At 39.9% G+C, this 21181-nt stretch overlaps 1 protein-coding gene across 2 annotated transcripts in view; it reads left to right on the top strand.

The window, feature by feature from the left end:
* Positions 1-21181, top strand: part of cwc27 (CWC27 spliceosome associated cyclophilin) — a 168149-nt gene that overhangs the window by 123874 nt on the left and 23094 nt on the right. Inside the window, exons 12-13 of one of the 2 annotated variants that reach the window (XM_062972383.1) lie at positions 8213-8322; positions 9112-9215. In XM_062972383.1, coding sequence (XP_062828453.1) covers positions 8213-8322; positions 9112-9215 — 214 coding nt within the window. The remainder of the gene's footprint in view (positions 1-8212; positions 8323-9111; positions 9216-21181) is intronic. The other variant, XM_062972384.1, reaches the window with a different exon arrangement.

Below are 21181 nucleotides of genomic sequence, written 5' to 3'. Positions count from 1 at the left end.
TCCAAGAAAGTGTGTGCCGCCGCTGCCTTTCCCACCTCCTCCTTTGGAGCCTTTCCCGCCTCCTCCCTCGCCCTGTGCCTGCCTTCCAAAGCTTTGCTTGTGTCTACAAAGGTATTTCAATTATTATTTAATTAATTGTTAGTTATTAAGGGGTGCTTTGCTTGTGCTTTTGGTGCACAAAGGCAGAAGGGGGTTTGACTAAATGGCCCAAGGGGTCTCTTCCAACCATCTTCATTAGTATTATTATTATTGTTACTATTATTATTGACACAAAGACATAATATGACACAGCAAACGAGATCTATATGCTGGATTTTGTATTACAAAATCACAAGTCGAACACTTCCCAAGTGTTTAGGACTGTGTGATGTATTTTCAGATGATGCGTGCAGTAAGGTGGCCTTTTGCAGTTGACAGATTGTAATTTTGTCAGTGTTTATTGTTGTTGTTGTTGTTGTTATTAACATTGAGGCTGGGTGGCCATCTGTTAGGGGTGCTTTGCTTGTGCTTTTGGTGCACAAAGGCCACTGCCTGGACTAAATGGCCCAAGGGGTATCTTCCAACCCTCTTTATTATTTTTATGATGATGATGATGATTATCATCATCATTATTATTAACATTGAGACTGTATTTGTTCCCTTTTTGTTTTTTTACTTCAAAATAAGATATGTGCAGTGTGCATAGGAATTTGTTCACAGTTTTTTTTTAAAAAAAACGATAGTCTGGCCCTCGAACTGTCTGAGGGACTGTGAACTGGCCCCCTTTTTAAAAAGTTTGGGGACCTCTGACATATGGTTTAAGAAGTCAGTAAATCTTTAATGAAGTGGGGCATGATAAAGAAAAGGACAGGTTCTTCTCTTACATCCAAATGTCCTTATTTATATACAGATTTTTTTAAAAAAATTATTCTTCAGATTTCTGTTCACCTTCAAAGACTTCATTCTTGCATGAGACCCTAGCATATTTTTTCCCATAGGAGATGAATTTTATTTTGTGGCTCTATTTATCAAAAATTTGTAGATTTTCAGCTAAGGATTTATTTCCTAGGAAAAATGGCCTGCTAGATCAGTGCCTCTCAAGCAATTTGATGTGGGGGACTGAGTAAGGTTTCCATGCATGTCATAGAATCATAGAATCATAGAATCATAGAATAGTAGAGTTGGAAGAGACCACATGGGCCATCCAGTCCAACCCCCTGCTAAGAAGCAGGAAATCGCATTCAAAGCACCCCCGACAGATGGCCATCCAGCCTCTGCTTAAAAGCCTCCAAAGAAGGAGCCTCCACCACGGCCCCGGGGAGAGAGTTCCACTGTCGAACAGCTCTCACAGTGAGGAAGTTCTTCCTGATGTTCAAGTGGAATCTCCTTTCCTGTAGTTTGAAGCCATTGTTCCGTGTCCTAGTCTGCAGGGCAGCAGAAAACAAGCTTGCTCCCTCCTCCCTATGACTTCCCTTCACGTATTTGTACATGGCTATCATGTCTCCTCTCAGCCTTCTCTTCTGCAGGCTAAACATGCCCAGCTCTTTAAGCCGCTCCTCATAGGGCTTGTTCTCCAGACCCTTAATCATTTTAGTCGCCCTCCTCTAGACGCTTTCCAGCTTGTCAACATCTCCCTTCAACTGTGGTGCCCAAAATTGGACACAGTATTCCAGGTGTGGTCTGACCAAGGCAGAATAGAGGGGGAGCATAACTTCCCTGGATCTAGACGCTATTCCCCTATTGATGCAGGCCAGAATCCCATTGGCTTTTTTAGCAGCCGCATCACATTGTTGGCTCATGTTTAACTTGTTGTCCACAAGGACTCCAAGGTCTTTTTCGCACACACTGCTGTCAAGCCAGGCGTCCCCCATTCTGTATCTTTGATTTCCATTTTTTCTGCCGAAGTGAAGTATCTTGCATTTGTCCCTGTTGAACTTCATTTTGTTAGTTTTGGCCCATCTCTCTAGTCTGTCAAGATCGTTTTGAATTCTGCTCCTGTCTTCTGGAGTGTTAGCTATCCCTCCCAGTTTTGTGTCATCTGCAAACTTGATGATCATGCCTTCTAACCCTTCGTCTAAGTCGTTAATAAAGATGTTGAACAGAACCGGGCCCAGGACGGAGCCCTGCGGCACTCCACTTGTCACTTCCTTCCATGATGAAGACGACGCATCCCAAAATCTGTAAATAAGAACAAGAAATGAATAATTATGTTTTGCCTTTTTTCTATTTGACACAGCGTACTTTCTCTCTCAAGACCTGTCAGCCTTACAGCTTATGCCATCCTTTAAAAAAGACACCAGGGTTCACTATAGATTTACTAATCTGAAACCTTAGTACTTTGCCGTTCCCCTGTAATTACCTTCTGTTTGATCTTCTGCTAGTGTCATTTTGTGCTTGAAGTTTGTGTGATCTATAATTGCATAAAAAAATATACCTGATGGTTGCTTCTCTGTTTTGTAAACTACACTGCTGTGCTGTATATTTTCCTCATCAGAATAATTACAGGTTTGTTAAGATGGTAAATTAGACAATAAAATTCAAGGACATTAATTAATACAATATTTATTTATTTATTTATTTAGTGTCAAAAGCATTGCATAATAAATAAGTTTGCTGCTGCTGCTCAGTCGTTTAGTCGTCTCCAACTCTTCGTGACCTCTTGGACCAGTCCATGCCAGAGCTCCCTGTCAGCCGTTGCCGTCCCCAGTTCCTTCAAGGTCAAGCCAGTCATTTCAAGGATACCGTCCATCCATCTTGCCCTTGGTCGGCCTCTCTTCCTTTTTCCTTCCATTTTCCCCAGCATCGTGATCTTTTCCAAGCTTTTCTGTCTCCTCATGATATGATCTTTTCCAAGCTTTTCTGTCTCCTCATGATGATAAATAAGTTTAAAAGTGATAAAATAAAGGAATCACAAACAGCTAAATAGTTTTGGACCAAAAGCGGGCAACAGCAATCGCATTGTCTGTAGCTTTAAACAACTCCTCCTCCGTGCATGAGGCAGGGCATTGTGGGCAAACATACATATGAGGAGTTGTTTGTTCAGCTCCACAGTCACACAAGGTGGAGGATTCCTCCAGGTAGTGCCATCTTGCCAAGTTGTCTTTTGATCTGCCCACTCTGCTTCTGAGTCTGTCCAGGGACTTCCAAATTGCCCATTCTTGGTTTGTCCCTGGAGGCAGACCCTCATGGGGGGCCATCCAGTTGGGATTGCCTGGTTTAACAGCCCAGAGGGACACCCTTGCTGTTTCTGGGGGAACATCAAGAGGAGTGGTGGTTCTCATGAAGCCCTTCCTTGGTTTGAGTCTGGTGGGAGGAGGCTGATAGTCATGCAGTGGGTGGCTTTCACAATGTTCGGCCTTATTTCTCTCACAGTTCGCAGCAACCTCCCATTGCACGTCAGGAGGGGCAATGCCAGCTAGCTTATAGAGTTTATCAACAGGTGTAGGTTTAAGGCATCCTGTGATTATTCTACAAGTTTCGTTCAGTGCTATGTTCGCCTGCTCAATTTGTTGTTAGGAATGGTACCATGCTGAACAATACTTTCATATTGTATTAATGTTTAAAAAGCATTGCATTGCTTTTAAACATTAATACAATATGAAAGTATTGTTCAGCATGGTACCATTCCTAACAACAAATTGAAGTATATGTTGCTGTTGTTTTAAAGTGTGTGTGTGTATGTATATGTATGTGTGTGTGTGTGTGTGTGTGTGTGTGTGTGTGTGTGTGTATGGATGGCCATGGCCATTTTGGATGTAAGATCAGACGAGTGGACCATGTTTTATTTAGAGACTATGCTGTGTCTATGCCACATCTCCTCACCCTGTCCTTTTCTTTTTCATGCCCCGCTTCATTGCAGCTTTTCTGATTTCTTAAACCATAGTTTCTGGCAATGTCTACATCAGAAAACTGTAGTTTAAGAGATTCCCAACAAACATTTTACTATGAAATAAAATATATTTATTTATCTCCTTAATTTCCTGCCGTAAATTGTCAGTGAATCTAGCCATCTCAATGACTTGACTTCTCAAATAATTTTAAAATTTGTTCCAAATATTATTTTTTTAAGTCATTCCATACTCAGAAAGTAGCCTTTCAGGGCCAGTCACATTTTTCCGTAGTCAGAAGATTCCTTAACAGATTCACAACTCCGTGAATGTGCAAAACGTAACAGAAGAAGTAAAATGTCCAGGGGTTCAACTCTTTACCTTTGGCAAGTTAGTATTAATATGACTGTATTGTTTGCATCCAAAATAATTGAGAAAATGGCTGAATCCACTGTGCTTGTTACAACAATTACTTAAATAACTTATTGGTTTTCCTTCATTACACTTTTTGTTGCTTCTGTTTGTTTCTGTTTTTTAAACAGTAACATGATGAAATCTGTCTATGATTTTAGACATGTGCATTTCCTTTTTGCAGTGATTTGTGGTTTCCTCAGCCAAAAAAGACAGGACAAAACAAGAAAGCCGTCAATAGTTACCATTAAACATAAGAGCAGCAGCCAGTTATAACAGCTGGAAAGGTAGTGCCTGGAGGCAGCATCATTCAACATCCTGTAGGGCTGGTCTTGGGCACCAAATAAAAGAGTAAAATAGATTAAGACAAAGTGTTGCTGAAAGCTGGAAACCTGAATCCAGTCTTGCAGATAAAGGAAACATTTGTCTCATACCTTTCTCCCAGTAGTTTCTCTAATCTCTTGATCCTGTCCTGGTCTGAATGTATTGAATATTGAAGAAGTTTAACCCATAAGTCTTCACAGTTAGTTATCAGCTTGATCATTGCATTGCATTACTTTATAATATCTGCATTTCTTCACTGTGTTAATTTCCCTCAAGTCATCTTTAGCTTGTAGCCATAGAGGTCCTCAAAGCATTCTTCATATATTTCCTGTACATCATTTGTAACCCTGGATAATTCTAGGAATTGATTTTCCATTTATATTTTTAAATTTACAAAATAACATCACATTGACTTAACTTCTATTCTTGTGCAACAAAACAGAGAGGAAAAGTTTATAGTGAGAATAACTTAAGTTTGTTGGCTGAATTGAAACTAAGTGAAAAGTAAAGTTTGAAAACTGAGAAGCTAGACTAAACTGAGAAATTACTCTATATTTTCAAGAAGAACGGTACACATATAAAATGTTTAATGTGTCAGTACAGAATGTTATTGATAGCATTCAGATTCATGAGCTACCATATATATGACACATATTTATATTTTCAAGCCAAAAGGGGTAAAAAGCCTAACTAATGGGAAGATCAGACTCACTAACTGACATCTGCAAAGAACCATATTTTCACCTGCATTTAGATTTCACATAGAGACATAGGTGACTATAACATTCTGGTTAAAAAATTATATCACTTTGTTTCACAGATCAATTTATTTTATTAATCTGCAAATCAAAGCAAACCCATTAGCAACTATGAACTAATTCCCCATGTTCTTTCCAGCCATTTACAAAAACTCATGTATTATCTCCATGTGTGATAATATATGAAGGAAAGTTGTGCAATATTATATTTTGCTTTTGATGAATCAGAAAATCCATTTTCTCATAATGGCATAATACAGATTTTGTTCTCTAATATTATATTATATATATGAGTCATCGACTTAACAGTCATTCTTAATGAAACAAACCAATACTCTAAGGATTTATAGGAAGGTGTAGACAAAACATGGCCCTCCAGATATTGTCAGCATAGCCAATCATGGGGAATGCTGACAGTTTCAGTTCAAGAATAGCTGAAAGGCTCCACTTTGCCCACCTCCCATGTAGAGTAATGCCTTGCATAGTTTAAGTTACAGTCCTCAAAAAGTCTGCTGAGGAGCTAGCTCCAGCAAACGCATTAGAACTATCTTCTGGATAAACAAACATAGGATTGGGCTTTCACTCAGTTTTAGATTGGAAAGGAAGATTTGATTTTTGAACACATGGACGGAGATTTTCAGTCACTGTCTTTTACTCCTCAAGAGGTAGAGTGATGCTCACTAAAACACAGTTCAGCTCTTCCTCATCTATCAAATTGTAAGATGAATAAATGACATATGTTACCAAGATATCGTGAATTTGAGTATGCGGTGATTTGTCTTGATCCATACGTAGTGATTCCATCTCCTGATCAGGTCTTTCTACCAACAATCTTCCACTGTACGTTGTGCCTGTACCTGGTGATAGCTGCTTGAGATAACATCTGGATTCTGTAGTTGTACTGCCAATCTCAGTGATCGACAGTTTCATTTCTCAGCTGGTGGGGACATTGTATGAAGTAGTGCAGAGATTCCCATAATCTTGGAAGGCTTCAGCATTTACACCATGACCATCTTGTCTGGGATATTTTGGGGTTTCATAGCCTTCATGGCAAGTAATAGCTTATTTCAGATCACATATGCTATGGTGCATTTTGGATCTAGTGTTCTATAATGGATTAGGTAGTCACTTGGGACTGTCTGTAACATCTGCAAGGGTCAGATAATAGTTTGTATGGTCTACGACTAGAAAAAGATGAATGCAAATGTAGCATTGATGGTGGTGCAGAAGTCTGTTGAATGTTCCAAAAATCATAAGTGCTGCCATGTTTAAAATTATTTAGTTTCAAAGCCTTTCCAACAACATTCTCAAGGAAGTTTTTATATTCCAAATGTTGGAATATTATTTATTTTTTAGAGGAGGTCCTTCAGAAATTTACACAGAAGAGATAAGAGTATTTTGTATGAACCTCTGCATCTCTAATATATTTGAATACTGAAAGATCCAAAGTACAGTAGAGTCTCACTTATCCAACATAAACGGGCCGGCAGAACGTTGGATAAGTGAATATGTTGGATAATAAGGAGGGTTTAAGGAAAAGCCTATTAAATGTCAAATTACATTATGATTTTACAAATTAAGCACCAAAACATCCTGTTTGAAATACAAAACCCCTGGAAGCTGGGAACACACTGATATATTGTAGATTAATCATCTCTAGAATCCCATATTGAGCAGAGCAATGGCAACACTGGGAAACAAAAATTTGCTAAATATTTGATATTGGTCAACTGTCTCCAGAATCTCACCTGGAGCTGGGTGGCTCTGTGTTGGGAGGAGGGCTTGGCTTGTGCCTTCCAGCCTGGCAAAACGGGTCTGGGCTGGAGAGCCTCTGAAGGGAGGAGGGGGTCTCTTGTGTTTCTAGGGTGCTATGCCTCTAAAGATTCTTGCTTGGGTTAAAAGAGGAGGAGGAGGAGGAAGCCAGAAGTGCATGTTGCTGCAAGGCTGACAGGGGTAAAAGAGGGAGAAGAGGGAGGAGGAGGAGGAGGAGAGAGTGCGTGGGGGAGAAAAAGGAAGGAGAGAGAGGGGGATCTGGAGCAAAATGTGTGTGTGTGTGCAGGAGGAAAGGGGGGTCCTCCGCCCACCCACCCTGGTAAGGAGATGACAGAAGGCAGCCAGTACCCGCCCCACTCGCCATCCCTGACTTGGCCTTGCCTGCGGCCCTTTCCCAAGCCCGGGCCGCTGCTTTGGCTTCTCTCCCTCCCCATTCTTTCCTTCCAATCACAAGCCATTGATTTGAAAACAAGGCCGGTTTGGAGACACGAGGTTCTGCCTGCACAAAGAGAAAGAGGGAGGGAGAGCCATGCGTTTCCTTTTTTCCCCTCCCTCCCTCCCTCGCATATAAATGGCCCCCCATGGGATGATTCAACCCCTTCCTTCCCTTCATTTCCAAGATGCGCTTTCCTCCTTCCAGTTTTTTCGAAAGGGAAAGAGCCACAGCTCTCACCTTGGATTGAGTGAAGGATGCAATGTTTCCAATTGGCCACTAGTTGGCGTCGGATAATACGGAGTGTTGGATAAGCGGAAGTCGGATAAGTGAGACTCTACTGTATAAACAAAATTCCTCTCCAAAAGTAGGAGAAAAGCAATAGTTGTCCATCAGAGAGTTTAAGTGTAAATATTTTTATAGTAACTAAATAAGCAAGTTTTAGCCTGAAATTATTGTTTTAAATACTATATGCCCAAGAGTAAGCCCACTAAATTAAATGAGCTTACTTCTATCTATGTGAACATGCATAGCACTGTTATCTCATGAAATTGTCCTTTATGATGAATACACATGTTGATTGTCTAATTTAACAGTAATAACAAAGAAGAAGCTTCTACAGACATGTGTTTTATCTTTTATCTTCTGCACTTGTAAGTATTGCATTCTTAAGTAAAATGGATACTTTAACTGTTTTCTAAATGCAGAAGAGAAAGCTGTACCAAACAGCATAGTTGCAGAATACCTAGAAGAGAAGAAGAAATATGAACACCTGAGGAAGCAACAACCAAAGAAAGGATCATCTCGTGAAGAGCAGGTAAATATCTGAATTGATCTGGTATGTAATTGAATCTAGAGTGATTTTCTGTTTTGAAAGCTGTAATTGAGCTGCCTTCATATTCAGTTGTTTACCAAGGAACTACCCGCTATTATATAGGATTCTAGATTTTGCTGTCAATTGAGTCACAGAATTCACCATTGCCCTGTGTGGAGCACATCCAGATATTGTCTTATCCAGACAATGTGTTGCAAGGAAATATTGTTAACAATAGGCATTTGTTTGCTGATGTTTTCATTCTCACTCAGCTGAGACACTTCTAACAGATTGTTACAGCAGTTATATGACAAAATGACAGAGTTCACACATACGCTCATGCTTTATGAAACCTGTGCATAGCCTCCTGTAGAACAGCAGCGTAAAGCTCTCCAGAGACATTTGCAAGAGAATAAACTTCTCCATATCTTTCATTCAGAAAGAGAAAGATTTCCCATTCTAGAATATGGCAATGCAGTCCTGTTTGTATTGAGATCTGTAATTGTATTCAGTATATTGGAATAGCATGAATTGAGGCATATGAAACTGGATTAAGGCAAATTACTTGACAGGGAATACCCAGAACAATCAACTGGCTGTCAACATTTGGATATCTCTTTAGTACACATAATCATTAACATACACAAACATTTAAAACTAAAACAATATGTTTAGTCCATTTACTTTACAATAGAACATAAAAATTCCTCACCTTGAATACATAGTGTTATAGTTAAGATAGACGAGCATGGTGAATGATGTGTGTTTTAAGTAATCATACTTTAATTCCAGACACTGGCACTACTAGACAGATTCAAATCAAAATTAAACCAGGCAATAGAAGAAACTCCTGAAAATGAAGCATCTGAACCTGAAGTTGAGGATGATGAAGGATGGTAAGGAATTGTTGGATTCAAATTTTGCCTCGGGAGAAATACAGTACTGTTACACCCCTGTGGTTCTACTGATTTGGGAAACAGGAGTGCCAAGTTCTTTGTAGGAGGCAACCTGGGTGAATCACATTAATTTGCATGAATTATAGTTAGTCTAGTTTGACATTTCAACTGGTCATTAAGGTAGAGAATTGAAGTATACAAAGGAGAAAAACAGACTAACCCTGAGGAACAACCCTGATGTCCAAACCATAGTTTGAGCAGGAAGGTTGTTCTTCACATTGGAAAGTGACAACTCCTACCTTCATAAAAGTTCATTTTCCAAAAATGAATGTATAACTAATCATTTCTACCATGCTATAATAAACTGTAACATTTGAAGCAGTTCCTTGTTTAATAGATTACAGTTTGTACTAACAAGATTTCCCCCAAGGCTTTTTAAAAGTCAGAAGAAAATAGAACTAAATATTTATTGGAAGACAAAACACGTAGGTGATGGTGGAGACATAACGCCTTGAGTTGACATGGTACGAATAGCAGTTCTTGTACATTTTGTGGGTAAAGGACACAGACATCTTCCTAACATTGTCTTAAAGACTTTGCTTGCCAAAGGATGTCTTCATTTGTAAGAGAAATGAAAACATTGAATGTAAACATGAATGTAGTTAAATGGTCCCTGCAATTTGTATCTATTTTTCTTAGATTCTTCAGGGGTCTGCATTTATGTGAGGTAACAAAGAGGAATGGGGCCTGCTGGGTTTTACTGGATTTGCAGCTACTGTGAAAATCTTGACTGTATTTCGAATAACTTGCACGAATCTTAATAGTATATAGCAGACATGACCTCAGTTTCTGTATTGCTGTGCAGTGGTGGTGGTCATGGTATGGTCATAGCAATATTAAAGGTAGGGGCAATGATATGATTGGTTCTGTTTTGCCACAAAGAATAGAGTGATCAAATTTAAGGGTAATCTGCAAGGATATCTCATTTTAATTACATATTATGGCCGTATTTTGTATCCTTTTTAAACAAAAGGTCTTGCCAAAGGCTGGTATTAGTTAAATTCTGCAACCGAAAGTTCAGAGGGAATATTCAGCAGCCACCATCTGGACTGTTTATACACCTAAACTTGAGATGAATCATGGAAATGTTCATTTTCATTCTTCAGTTTTAAAGTGCTGCCATTAAATCATGCATAATACTTGATACACTGTAAGCAAGTGAGAAGGACTTTGTGTATTCTCCTAGAAAGTTATGGTGCTGCTGTTTTACTGGAGAGGAGATGTTAAACTTTTTATCTACAGTGTTTATGGTCAAACTGCTGACTGGATGTTGCCTGCTAAGTAAGAGGTTTCCCATAGCCATCATAAATAGCTACAGTAGAGTTCCGATTATCCGACTTCCATTTATCCGACACTCTGTATTATCCAAGGTGCCACCGGGGGGCTTGGCAAGGAGAGAAGGAACTTTGGCACACCACGCATGGAGGAGCATAGAGGAGCCCCTCCAGGGGGTGCAGAGGAGAAGGCCAAACTGGAGAGGAGCCCTTTGAGGAACTTTTGAAACAGGCCACGGGAAGGTGCCTCGAGGAAGGGAGGCAGGATTTGAAGGAAGTTTTAATGGAAGGGTTGTTGTGAAAGGAATCTTGTGATCCCAGCCATGAAAGCCTTGGACAACACAGTTTTAATGCAGGTTTTCTTATCCTCATGCTTTGCATGCTCACCTTTGACTTTTGCTGCCCCAGAGCCCCCTCTCTCAAATTGCCCTCAAATCAACTATTTCTCATAGAAAACTGGGAAGGAGACAGAGAGATCCAGTAGAACAGTGGTTCTCAACCTGTGGACCCCCAGATGTTTTGGCCTTCAACTCCCAGAAATCGCAACAGCTGGTAAACTGGTTGGGATTTCTGGGAGTTGTAGGCCAAAACACCTAGGGGCCCACAGGTTGAGAACCACTACAGTAGAGGGAGGATCTGGAAACCATAAAAATCAGGAGCACCATAGTCTTCTGTCTACTTGTGATTATGAACAATGGGTTTGCTTGGCACAGAATAAATTCAATAACATCAGTTGTGACTTCTGTGGATACCTTTTACCCAACTTATAAAGTCCAAAATTGTTACTCTGGAGGACTTGTTTGTTTTCCTCTGTCTTCTCTTGGGAATGAAACCATAACTGATACATTTTGAAAGATATTAACATGCACATTGACCTCATTTCATACAGTTCCCTTTCATTGTCCAAAGTAGCAAACTACGTTTTTTGTTTTCCCAGAAAATCTCCCCCCCCCCCTTGGAGAACAAGTACAAGCCATAGATTGTGGTTTGTCACAAGTAGGAAAGAATGGAGAAAATATTAATGCATGAGAGGTGTAGGGGGCTTGTACATGCAAGGATCCCTATTGTAATCTCATTCATAGAGTGCCAAACCAATCTTTAAAGTTAATTTGAATCAGGACATAGCTTGATACACATGTAACAAGAGTAGTGGTTAACTAGAACAGTAGATACTTCCTATCCATTCTGCTACCCTGGAATAAGTGGTTTCAGCATCATAGCATTCAGTATTTAGAAGACTATAAAAAGTGCATAGAATCTTATGGGGGAAAAACATTTGGATTCAAATTCCTCTGCTGCCCACCCATTTTTAGGGTCCTTAACTAGATTGGGTGGCTGGATCCAATTGTGGCAACACTGAAGGAATGTATAATGCTGACTTCCAACCCACTCCTCAAAATACAGCAATACACTGTGATGATTTATTATAGATGTTGTGTGTGTGCCTGTGTGATATGCATAAATTATATGATATCTAGACCCTTTTGTAGATTATGGTTGCTACTTTTATGGAAAGTGAAATCCAGCCAGTATGCCGTGCACTACTGTCAGGGTGTGTTATCTGAAGCAAAATGATTGCCTGGAAGACATTCTTATGTGTCCACATGAGTGGCCACACATTGAGGTATAATTTTCATTTTCTGTCAAGATAGAAGCCATTACCAATTTGTTATAGTTTCTTTTATTTGGCAGTATTTTCTCTCTCTGCATTTTTGGCTCAATTGCCCTGTTGGCATGGAATACAGCAGACAATTGGGTACTTTTCAGACGTATGTTACTTCTCTGTGCAAAAACATTTTTTTAAAATTACAACTCTACTGTAAACAGTGTGTATGGTGTTTGATAATTACTACCAGATTTTACTGTTTTACAAGGCATTTGAGGAAGCATTGTTAAAAGATCTAACACAAGATTGATAGGATAGAGTTTCATTCTAAAGTTGAGAAACTTAGTGGGACATACCTCTGAAACTCAGCAAAAGTTCTGTCTCCGTTGCTGGTTCTCCTGTCTCCACAAAACAAAGCTTCAGAATGTTTAGTGCGTATAAAGCACAGGTTGTAAATACTGACAGGACACTTCTACAACTGCTGATGGGGCCTCATGCAAACCGACACAGTCCTTGTCCACATGACAACTTAGATTTGGCACAGAAGGGACAGTTACTGCATTTTTTTCATCTTTTCTTGGCAGTGGCTGAAGATGAGGTGTTCAGTGCTGATAAATTTAACAGCAACTATTTTCATTAGTGTTATTAAGAAGGACCTATTGATGCCTTCAGGTTTTTTTGTTCCAATGTTTTATGACTTCAGTCTCTCCCACATCCCCCATCTTATTTGGACACATTACAGGGGGCATGTTAGGACAGTTTCTCAATTTCACTAGCAACTTCCAATGGAGTTTCCTTTGAGGTCCCTTGCCAATGTTCACGGGCAGCACGTTTCATGTTCTGATAGGTTCAACACAGGGGAGTACATGGATGGACATGAGGGACAGACCTTCCATGAGTTTGTATGAATGCCTTGTGACTATTGGAAGAGCAGGAGAGGCATTTTACTACAACTGAAGTGCTGAGAGGGACTATACTAAGGGTCCATGTGGTAATCATCACAATGACTGTTCCAGAGTCTCTTAGTACTATACATGCTGCAGCAGGAATATAGCCAGGATAGTGGAGATATATAGAACAGTTGGCGACCCTAACTCTTGCTTGGACAGTATTGGATGGGACTCTCTAAGAGCCAGAGAACCAGGAGGGAGATAAGAAGGCCACAAAAGAAAAGTAGCACATGTCTTCGGAGAGGTACTACTGCCAAAATACCATGCTCTGATGGGGTCCTTTGTTAAAGTGTGGCATTGTAGAATAATTATCCTGGCAACTACCTGTGCAGAAACCATTTCTGCCCTATTACCTTACTCTGAAGAAGTCACCTTTCAGAGATATAAATGGGTTGAGTAGCTCCATTATTCAAAAAGAAATCTCAGCTGGCCTGGGAAGTAGATGATGTTCCAATGTCCAACTTTTGTGTCAATGATATTCTCATATGTGTCATAAGTTGTGGCACTAGATATATTTGTGCGTGTGTTTCGGAGGCAAAAGGAATACAAGAGGAAATGTTTGCCTATCACTTCACCTCTGTTTCACTTCACCAGCATGGTCTAGTTTGAAATAACCTGCCTTGACATATTCTTGTAACTAAGCCACTTTGAAGATTCTGGCCAGAGGGACTGAATTTATGTAGGCAGGGTAAGTCCCATTGAAGAAAGCAAGTTAGTGAGTTTCTTTTGGAACAAAATTACAATCATTCAGAGAAAATAGAAACTCCTTCATTCACAACAATGGCATACAGTAGAGATCTCACACACACCACTGTGGCTTGTGAATATTGCTAGTTACTTCATATGAAGACAGTACAGTACAGAACTCAGTTTGTGGCAGTGCTACAGTTTGTTAGGAGATGGCCTTGTCTCCACCAAAAGAGTTCTCATGAATGTACTATATATTATATATATTATATATAATATTATATTTACTTACTTCATTTCTACCCCGCCTTTCTCGACCCTGGAGGGGACTCAAGGCGGCTTACAAATCCAGCAAAAATTCTACGCCATACAGGTAAACAATAAAACACATCTCATCAAAATATAAACAATTAAAGCACATATCAATCAATCAAACTGATTAAAACCATATAAAATGCCAAGTCATGATGATCTCATGTCAACATCATTTTCCAAAATCCATAGTCCATTATTCAAGCTGTCTCACTCCTATTACCAAATATTAAGATTGGACTCTATTGGATATTCTCAACCAGACCCATCAAATCACTTGTTGAATGTGAATTAACATGTAGTTAGATCCCATTAGTTTAATGGATCCACTCTAGTAGAGATTAACCATAGGGCTCAGGTAGTTATATCTGCATATCTCTGCAGCAAGCAAGCTGTCCTGTACATAGACACACTAATAATGATAGTTACTAGTTAATAAATGTGGTTTGTCTTTGATGACTTTGTATAAAATACAGTAAAATATGTGACAAGATAGTTAAATATGTCACTTTGGCACACACTTTGTACTCAAAATCACAGTTCTGGAATAGAAAACAACCATATCTTGCATTGAAGATTTCTGAGCTGTACTATGTTTACCTGAGATGCATAAATACAAAAGAGAAACAACATTTTTGAAAAGGTAAAGGTTTCTCCTGACATTAAGTCCAGTCATGTCTGACTCTGGGGGTTGGTGCTCATCTCCATTTCTAAGCCGAAGAACCGGTGTTCTCCGTAGACACCTCCAAGGTCATGTGGCCGGCATGACTGCATGGAGCGCCGTTACCTTCCTGCCGGAGCGGTACCTATTGATCTACTCACATTGGCATGTTTTCGAACTGCTAGGATGGCTGGAGCTGGAGCTAACAGTGGGTGCTGAAGCCGCTCCCGGGGTTTGAACCTGGGACCTTTCGGTCTGCAAGTTCAGCAGCTCAGCGCTTTAATGCACTTCGCCACCGGGGCTCCCAGTGACTTCCAGTGACTTCCAGGCTAGAGAAGGAATCTGCACAGTGATGCATAAAGTTAGGAAAAGTTACATTTTGGGCAGTGGCAGTGAATACTAACTTTTCTAAGCTCTTACATAGAGTATTCATTAGAAGGAAAAGTTTGTTGTAAAATTAACTCAGGAAATGTTAAACCATTAAATAGAATAAAAGAAAGCACACTGCACACTCAAGATCCAGTACAAAACTATGGGGCTTTGCATTAGAAGATTTGAAATAAACAAACTACATACACAGTAAAGAAAAATATCAACTTGCATTCTTTCTCTGTTATGGCATGAGAGGGCAACTTTCACTTAGCATGGACTCACCTCAATTTGGCAATTTGATGCAATAGATTTAGTTCTTTTCTGCTAAGTGGTTAAATATTTTTGATTATGGGCATTCTTGTTTGGATTTAGGTTAAGTTGGTTTAAGAATCTGTTATATAAATATATTCCATTCTGGAAGTGATTACACCAGCAGTTACAAAAGCATACACAACCTGGGTTTATATATGAAGTAAGATAGTTAAATGCATTCCCTGGCAGTGATTCTCGTGTGCAGCATCAGCCTATTCCAGTGTCTGCATTCCAGACTAAGATGTGCTTCAGTTTTGAATGCTTCCTAAAGCACTGACATGCTAAGGACCTTGCTCCTGACTAGAATAAAATTTTCCAAGGACTCATAAATGTTTCAGTAATTACTAGGTTTGCATGAAAAGGCAGATTGAGAATATATTTTCACTTTTGACGATATCTTGGGGAGATTGGGAGTTCAGATCTTCATTTCTACCATGGCATCAGACATGAGCCATAAACTCCAACAGAATTCATGGCCCTGTTACATGAGCATCTCATAAAATAGACCCCATGTAAATTGATGTGACTTTTCTTCTTGGAAGAGTACAATAAAAGCATAACAAACCACTAAACGTCCTACAATATTGAAAGGTTTGTCACAAATTTGGCATGCCAGAGGAATTTTTTTACTCCAATTCATTTGGTATTAACAGGAGATAGCCTTGTTGTTGTATGATTCACAACTGGTCTGAGTCGCTCTAATAATCGAATGAGGTCCCCAAAGTCTTTAAACTTCAAGAGAGAGGGATGCCTTAGGTCTACTTAAAAACACTGTGACTGAGGAGTCACATGGATCCTACAAAAGAGCCTGCTTTAGCCATTTTGGGTCATCTTGCTGATTTTCCCCCTTGTTTTTAGGCTATGCTTGCTCCACTTTCTAATATAGTTCAGTGGGGAAAAAACCCAATCGTTTGTTTTGTTGACATTGCTTATTCTTCCATAATAGCTGCAATTGGGAAGAAACTGCTGGTCTCTGCAAGAGTCAGCCTGATAACTACATCGTCTATAGGAGGTGCCCTTTTGGCTGTATCTCGGTCCCATCTCAAATAAAAAAAAACAGATTTGAGATCTTTCCTTGGTTGAAAATATAGCCCCAATTCCTTATACAACTGTACTTTATAAAAATAATTATCAAAGTTATGTGGTGCTAGTAAAGGGAACCAGATCAATAAATACAGGCAGTCCCTGAGTTACAAACATCCGACTTACAAATGACTCATCTTTATAAACGAGGGGTAAGACAACAGGAAGTGACAGAAATCTACTCCTCGGAAAGGAAAGTCACTCTTGAAAGAGTTACCATGGAGAAAAAAGTGTCTCAACTGAAGCTTTATCACCAATCCTTGTTTCCATAACAAGCCAAAAATCCAATTATCACAGGGACAGAAAGAGAGGTGAAATCTTCTTATCAGGGGCACCAACAACAAAGCTAACACCAGAGGGATGTTAATTAATCAATTAATTAATCTACAGCATTTATATTCCGCCCTTCTCACCCCGAAGGGGACTCAGGGCGGATCACATTACAAATATAGGCAAACATTCAATGCCTTTTAACATAGAACAAAGACAAGACAAACATAGGCTCCAAGCAGGCCTCGAACTCATGACCTCCTGGTCAGAGTGATTCATTGCAGCTGGTTACAGCTGGCTTGCTCTCCAGCCTGTGCCACAGCCCGAGCCCTTCCCTATGCTGTCCAAAGCTAATGTATAGATATATTTGGCTGGAGTAACACTTTAAAAATGTATCTGTTCCAATTTACAAACAAATTCAACCTAAGAACATACTTAAGAACCTATCTTATTAGCAACTTGGTGACTGCTTGTATTTCTAGGCTTTCTTAGCAAAGACCTAAATCATACCTATGACTTCTTGCCCCCTCCTCTAGAATAATTAATGCTCACACTAACTGGCTTCTATTCATGCATTTTCCTAGTCTTCCTTGGCCTGGTGAAATGATCTTTAGTAAATGATCCTCACTCGCATGGAGATAAAAGCAGACCTAACATTTTGGTTCAGTAGGAATGAAAGTGTGGATTTTATGAAACTGTAGTATGCTGATAGCATTCCTTTGCAACAGTGGTTCTCAACCAGGTGTTTTGGCCTTCAACTCTCAGAAATCCTAACAGCTGGTAAACTGGCTGGGATTTCTGGGAGCTGAAGGCCAAAACACCTGGGGACCCACAGTCTGAGAACCACTGCTTTACCAGAAGCCCAAGCAATTGAGATGATAATATTAGTATTTTAAATAGTTGCCAAAATTCCTAGGATGAGATATATATGTCAAAGATGCTGTGTAAGAACTATGTTCTATATCCTTTGTGTTCTTTATTGTGTTAATTCTTGTCCTACCATTGTGCATTGGTATAATGGGATCTGTAACAGTGAGTGAATTGTCTTGTGTGTAACGTTTCCTTTTGCTTAAATTTCTGAGGTCACCCTGAAGCTTCTGGGGACATGGTTGTAGGAACACTGAATACTGAAGAAGTAAGATGTCAGTGATTTTTGATAAATTTTAAATGCAAATGTACATTGTACTGTCAATCAATTCCAAACACTTATACAACTTTGGTGATTCACATCAACAAATCAGTTCTAGTGACTTTAATCTCTGTAAGAACAGGGATTAATGTGAACAGGTTTTAATTTTTCCTTGTCAAATTAGCTACTTTGAGAGTTGCAGGTAAGGCAGAGGAAACGGGAAGCTAAAGGAGTGACAAACATTTTCATAATTGGGTCAGTGGAAAATAGCAGAGCTCCAATTCTGACAGTCCAGACTCCCCCATAAACAATTCTGAAGGCAGTGTTTTCCATCACAGCCATGTTTAAATGCAGGGATCCACAAACTAAGGCCCGTGGCCCAGATGCGGCCCTCCAAGGTCATTCTCCGGCCCTCGCTCTAAACTTTAGGCTTAGTCTGTAACACCCTCAAGACACACAACAACAACAATCCCAATTAACTTGACTATCTCATGAGCCAGAAGCAGGCCCACACTTCTCATTGAAATACTGGTAAGTTTATGTTGGTTAAAACTGATCTTTATTTTAAATATTGTATTGTTCTTTTGGAGCTCCCAGTGGCACAGCGGATTAAACCACTGAGCTCCTGAACTTGCTGACCAAAAGGTCAGCGGTTTGAATCCGGGGAGCAGGGTGAGTGAATATGTACAAATGTGAATAGATCAATAGGTACCGCTCCAGTGGGAAGGTAATGGTGCTCCATGCATTCATGCTGACCATATGACCTAGGAGATGTCTACGGTCAACGCCGGCTTTTTGGCTTAGAAATGGAGATGAGCATCAACCCCCAGAGTCAGACACGACTAGACTTAATGTCAGGGGAATACCTTTACCTATTGTTCTTTCATTGTTTTTTCACTACAGATAAGATATGTGCGATGTGCATAGGAATTTGTTCATATTTTTTTCAAATTATAGCACCCCCCTCCCCCCAGCAGTCCGAACCGGCCCTCTATTTAAAAAGGACCTCTATTATTGTCACAGACAGAACGCCACCAGATAAGATTCAACACAGTTTATTAAAGATACAGAACCAAAAAATGCTCATAAAAAACAAAGAGCTAGGCAAACACTCACCTTCAATATGAAAAGTCACTCAAAACGGTTCAAAAGATAAACCGGATTAAACAGGAGTTTAATCCGGGTTAAACCAAAAATGCTTACTTCAGCCTGGCACTTTAAACAAACAAAAGCTGGTAAACAAAGATTCAATAAAACATAAATACTGGCAGCAGATTCCTCTCTGCTACTCAACAGCTGTGGTTGAGTAACTAAGTTGTTACTCCTCCGTGCAGCGGGCGAACTCCGGGTCTAAATACATCAATCAGGGTTGCAGCGGTCAGCGGGGTCCCAATCCGGTCCGAGGTCGATAGCCAGGTGCAGGCGTCTTAGGTTCCACGAATTCCACCGATAGCCAAAGAAAGGGTAGTCCAAGGTCGTAGTCAGTCAGTCAGTCAGTCAGTCAGTCAGTCCAGCGTCAATTCCGAGTAGGTAAATAATGTCCGTCAAGAAGACGACGGAGGTCCAAGCTAATAAGATTAAACACAGGTTGCACAACAAAAGCCCACACAGTTCCTCCCGCCGTCTATGCCCAGTGTCCTTGGTAACTTACGTATTCAGCAAGCGAAACACACCCATCTTCAGGAAATTCCCAACAAGAGCCCAAGCGTTTGTCCAGATTACCTTGCCCAACGCAATTAGCCCTGGATTCAAGACCCCATTTTATGCCAGTTACAACTCCTCATCGCTATCAGCTGTTACCCTAATTCCAGGTGCCTCATCATAATCATCCTCATCAGAGCTAAAACATCTTTGACTACGCCCCACAGCATCCCCAGCTGTGGATCCCGTTCCATCCCTCCAGCTCGTCCACGGGTCCGATCCTGCAACCCGCCAGTCGCTTCCCATGCTATCATTACCAGGAACACCCAAATCCTCCCTCACACGAGTCCATTCCATGTCATCCTCCTCTGAGCTAACCACCTCTTCCTCCATTCTCTCGGTAAAACCCTCAAAGGAGTCTTCGTCAGTTGATTCTGCAAATATGTCCCGCAGCCGTTTCCTCTCTCGCTCCTCAAGAGAGTCTGACTCTCGAGGAGTCTTACGACCACGTCTCCCAGTATTGGAGCCATAAGGCTCAACCATAACAATTATAAAGTAACAAGCAAATTCTGCATATAACTGAAACTATTCTGTTCCTGGTTTTCCTAAAGAGTTGGTGTATCCATTACATTTCTACATGCATACATTAATGACTGTTCAAACCGATGAATCCACTTTATTTTAATTTTGTCGTGGATATAAATCAGACCATCATTGACTCAATTAATTTAATTTATTTTTCCCCCTTTCCCCATTCTTTCCCCATAGACTAAACATAGCCAGTCCCTTCATCTTTGCCTCATATGTCTGGTATTCCAAATCTTTTCTTGGTGGAATTTCTTTCTGAACCTTTCTACGTTTTGTCACTCTTCCCCTAAAGTTATAAATCCAAAAACTGGATGTGAGTAATCATTAAGAAGTCAGATCACTTGGTGTTTGTTTTTGTGTTCTCCTATACAAACAAACTTTTCCTTTTTAAGGGTAAGACATTTTTATGCAGCTGTTCATCACATCAGATTGCAAAACAGTGTAAAGCATAGAACAAATATGAAAAAGACTAAAAACAAGACAATGCAGATAAAACATTAGAACAGAACCAGATTTCCCTACACTGTATACATGTACAACAACAAAATATATTAAAATACCTACATAAAATGGTTTCTGCCTGCTTCCTAAATAACAACAGAGCTGGTATCATGGACACCATTTGAAGTAGGGCTTTCTACAACTCATTTGTTTTGTTGAAAAAGTTCCTCGTGCTTTTGATGGAATTGTTAAATAGAGATATGGAAGTAGACACTTCTTCTAAATAACAGGAGACCTGGGGCCAAGCAAACCATTTTGGTTAGGATTTTCTACAACCAATTTCCTGTTCTGAACTATTCTAAGAAAACATACATTCCAGAGAAACATCTTCTTCATTTCTTTTCTTTTTTGGCACTATAGCATTTGTATTGCCACTTGTCAGGACCCAGGCTGCAGAGCACCAATAACCATGCGCAGAGACCAGATTCTATCTAATATCTTTATTAAAGAATTATATAAAGTCAATAAAAACAAGTGAAGAATATAGTTCAGAAGCAGACCTTTCAGGAAAGGTCAAATA

Source organism: Anolis carolinensis, chromosome 2, assembly GCF_035594765.1.
Source record: "Anolis carolinensis isolate JA03-04 chromosome 2, rAnoCar3.1.pri, whole genome shotgun sequence".
NCBI lineage: Eukaryota > Metazoa > Chordata > Lepidosauria > Squamata > Dactyloidae > Anolis > Anolis carolinensis.
The sequence above is the reverse complement of the archived record's forward strand: the minus strand, read 5'-3'. Positions and strand labels throughout refer to the sequence as shown.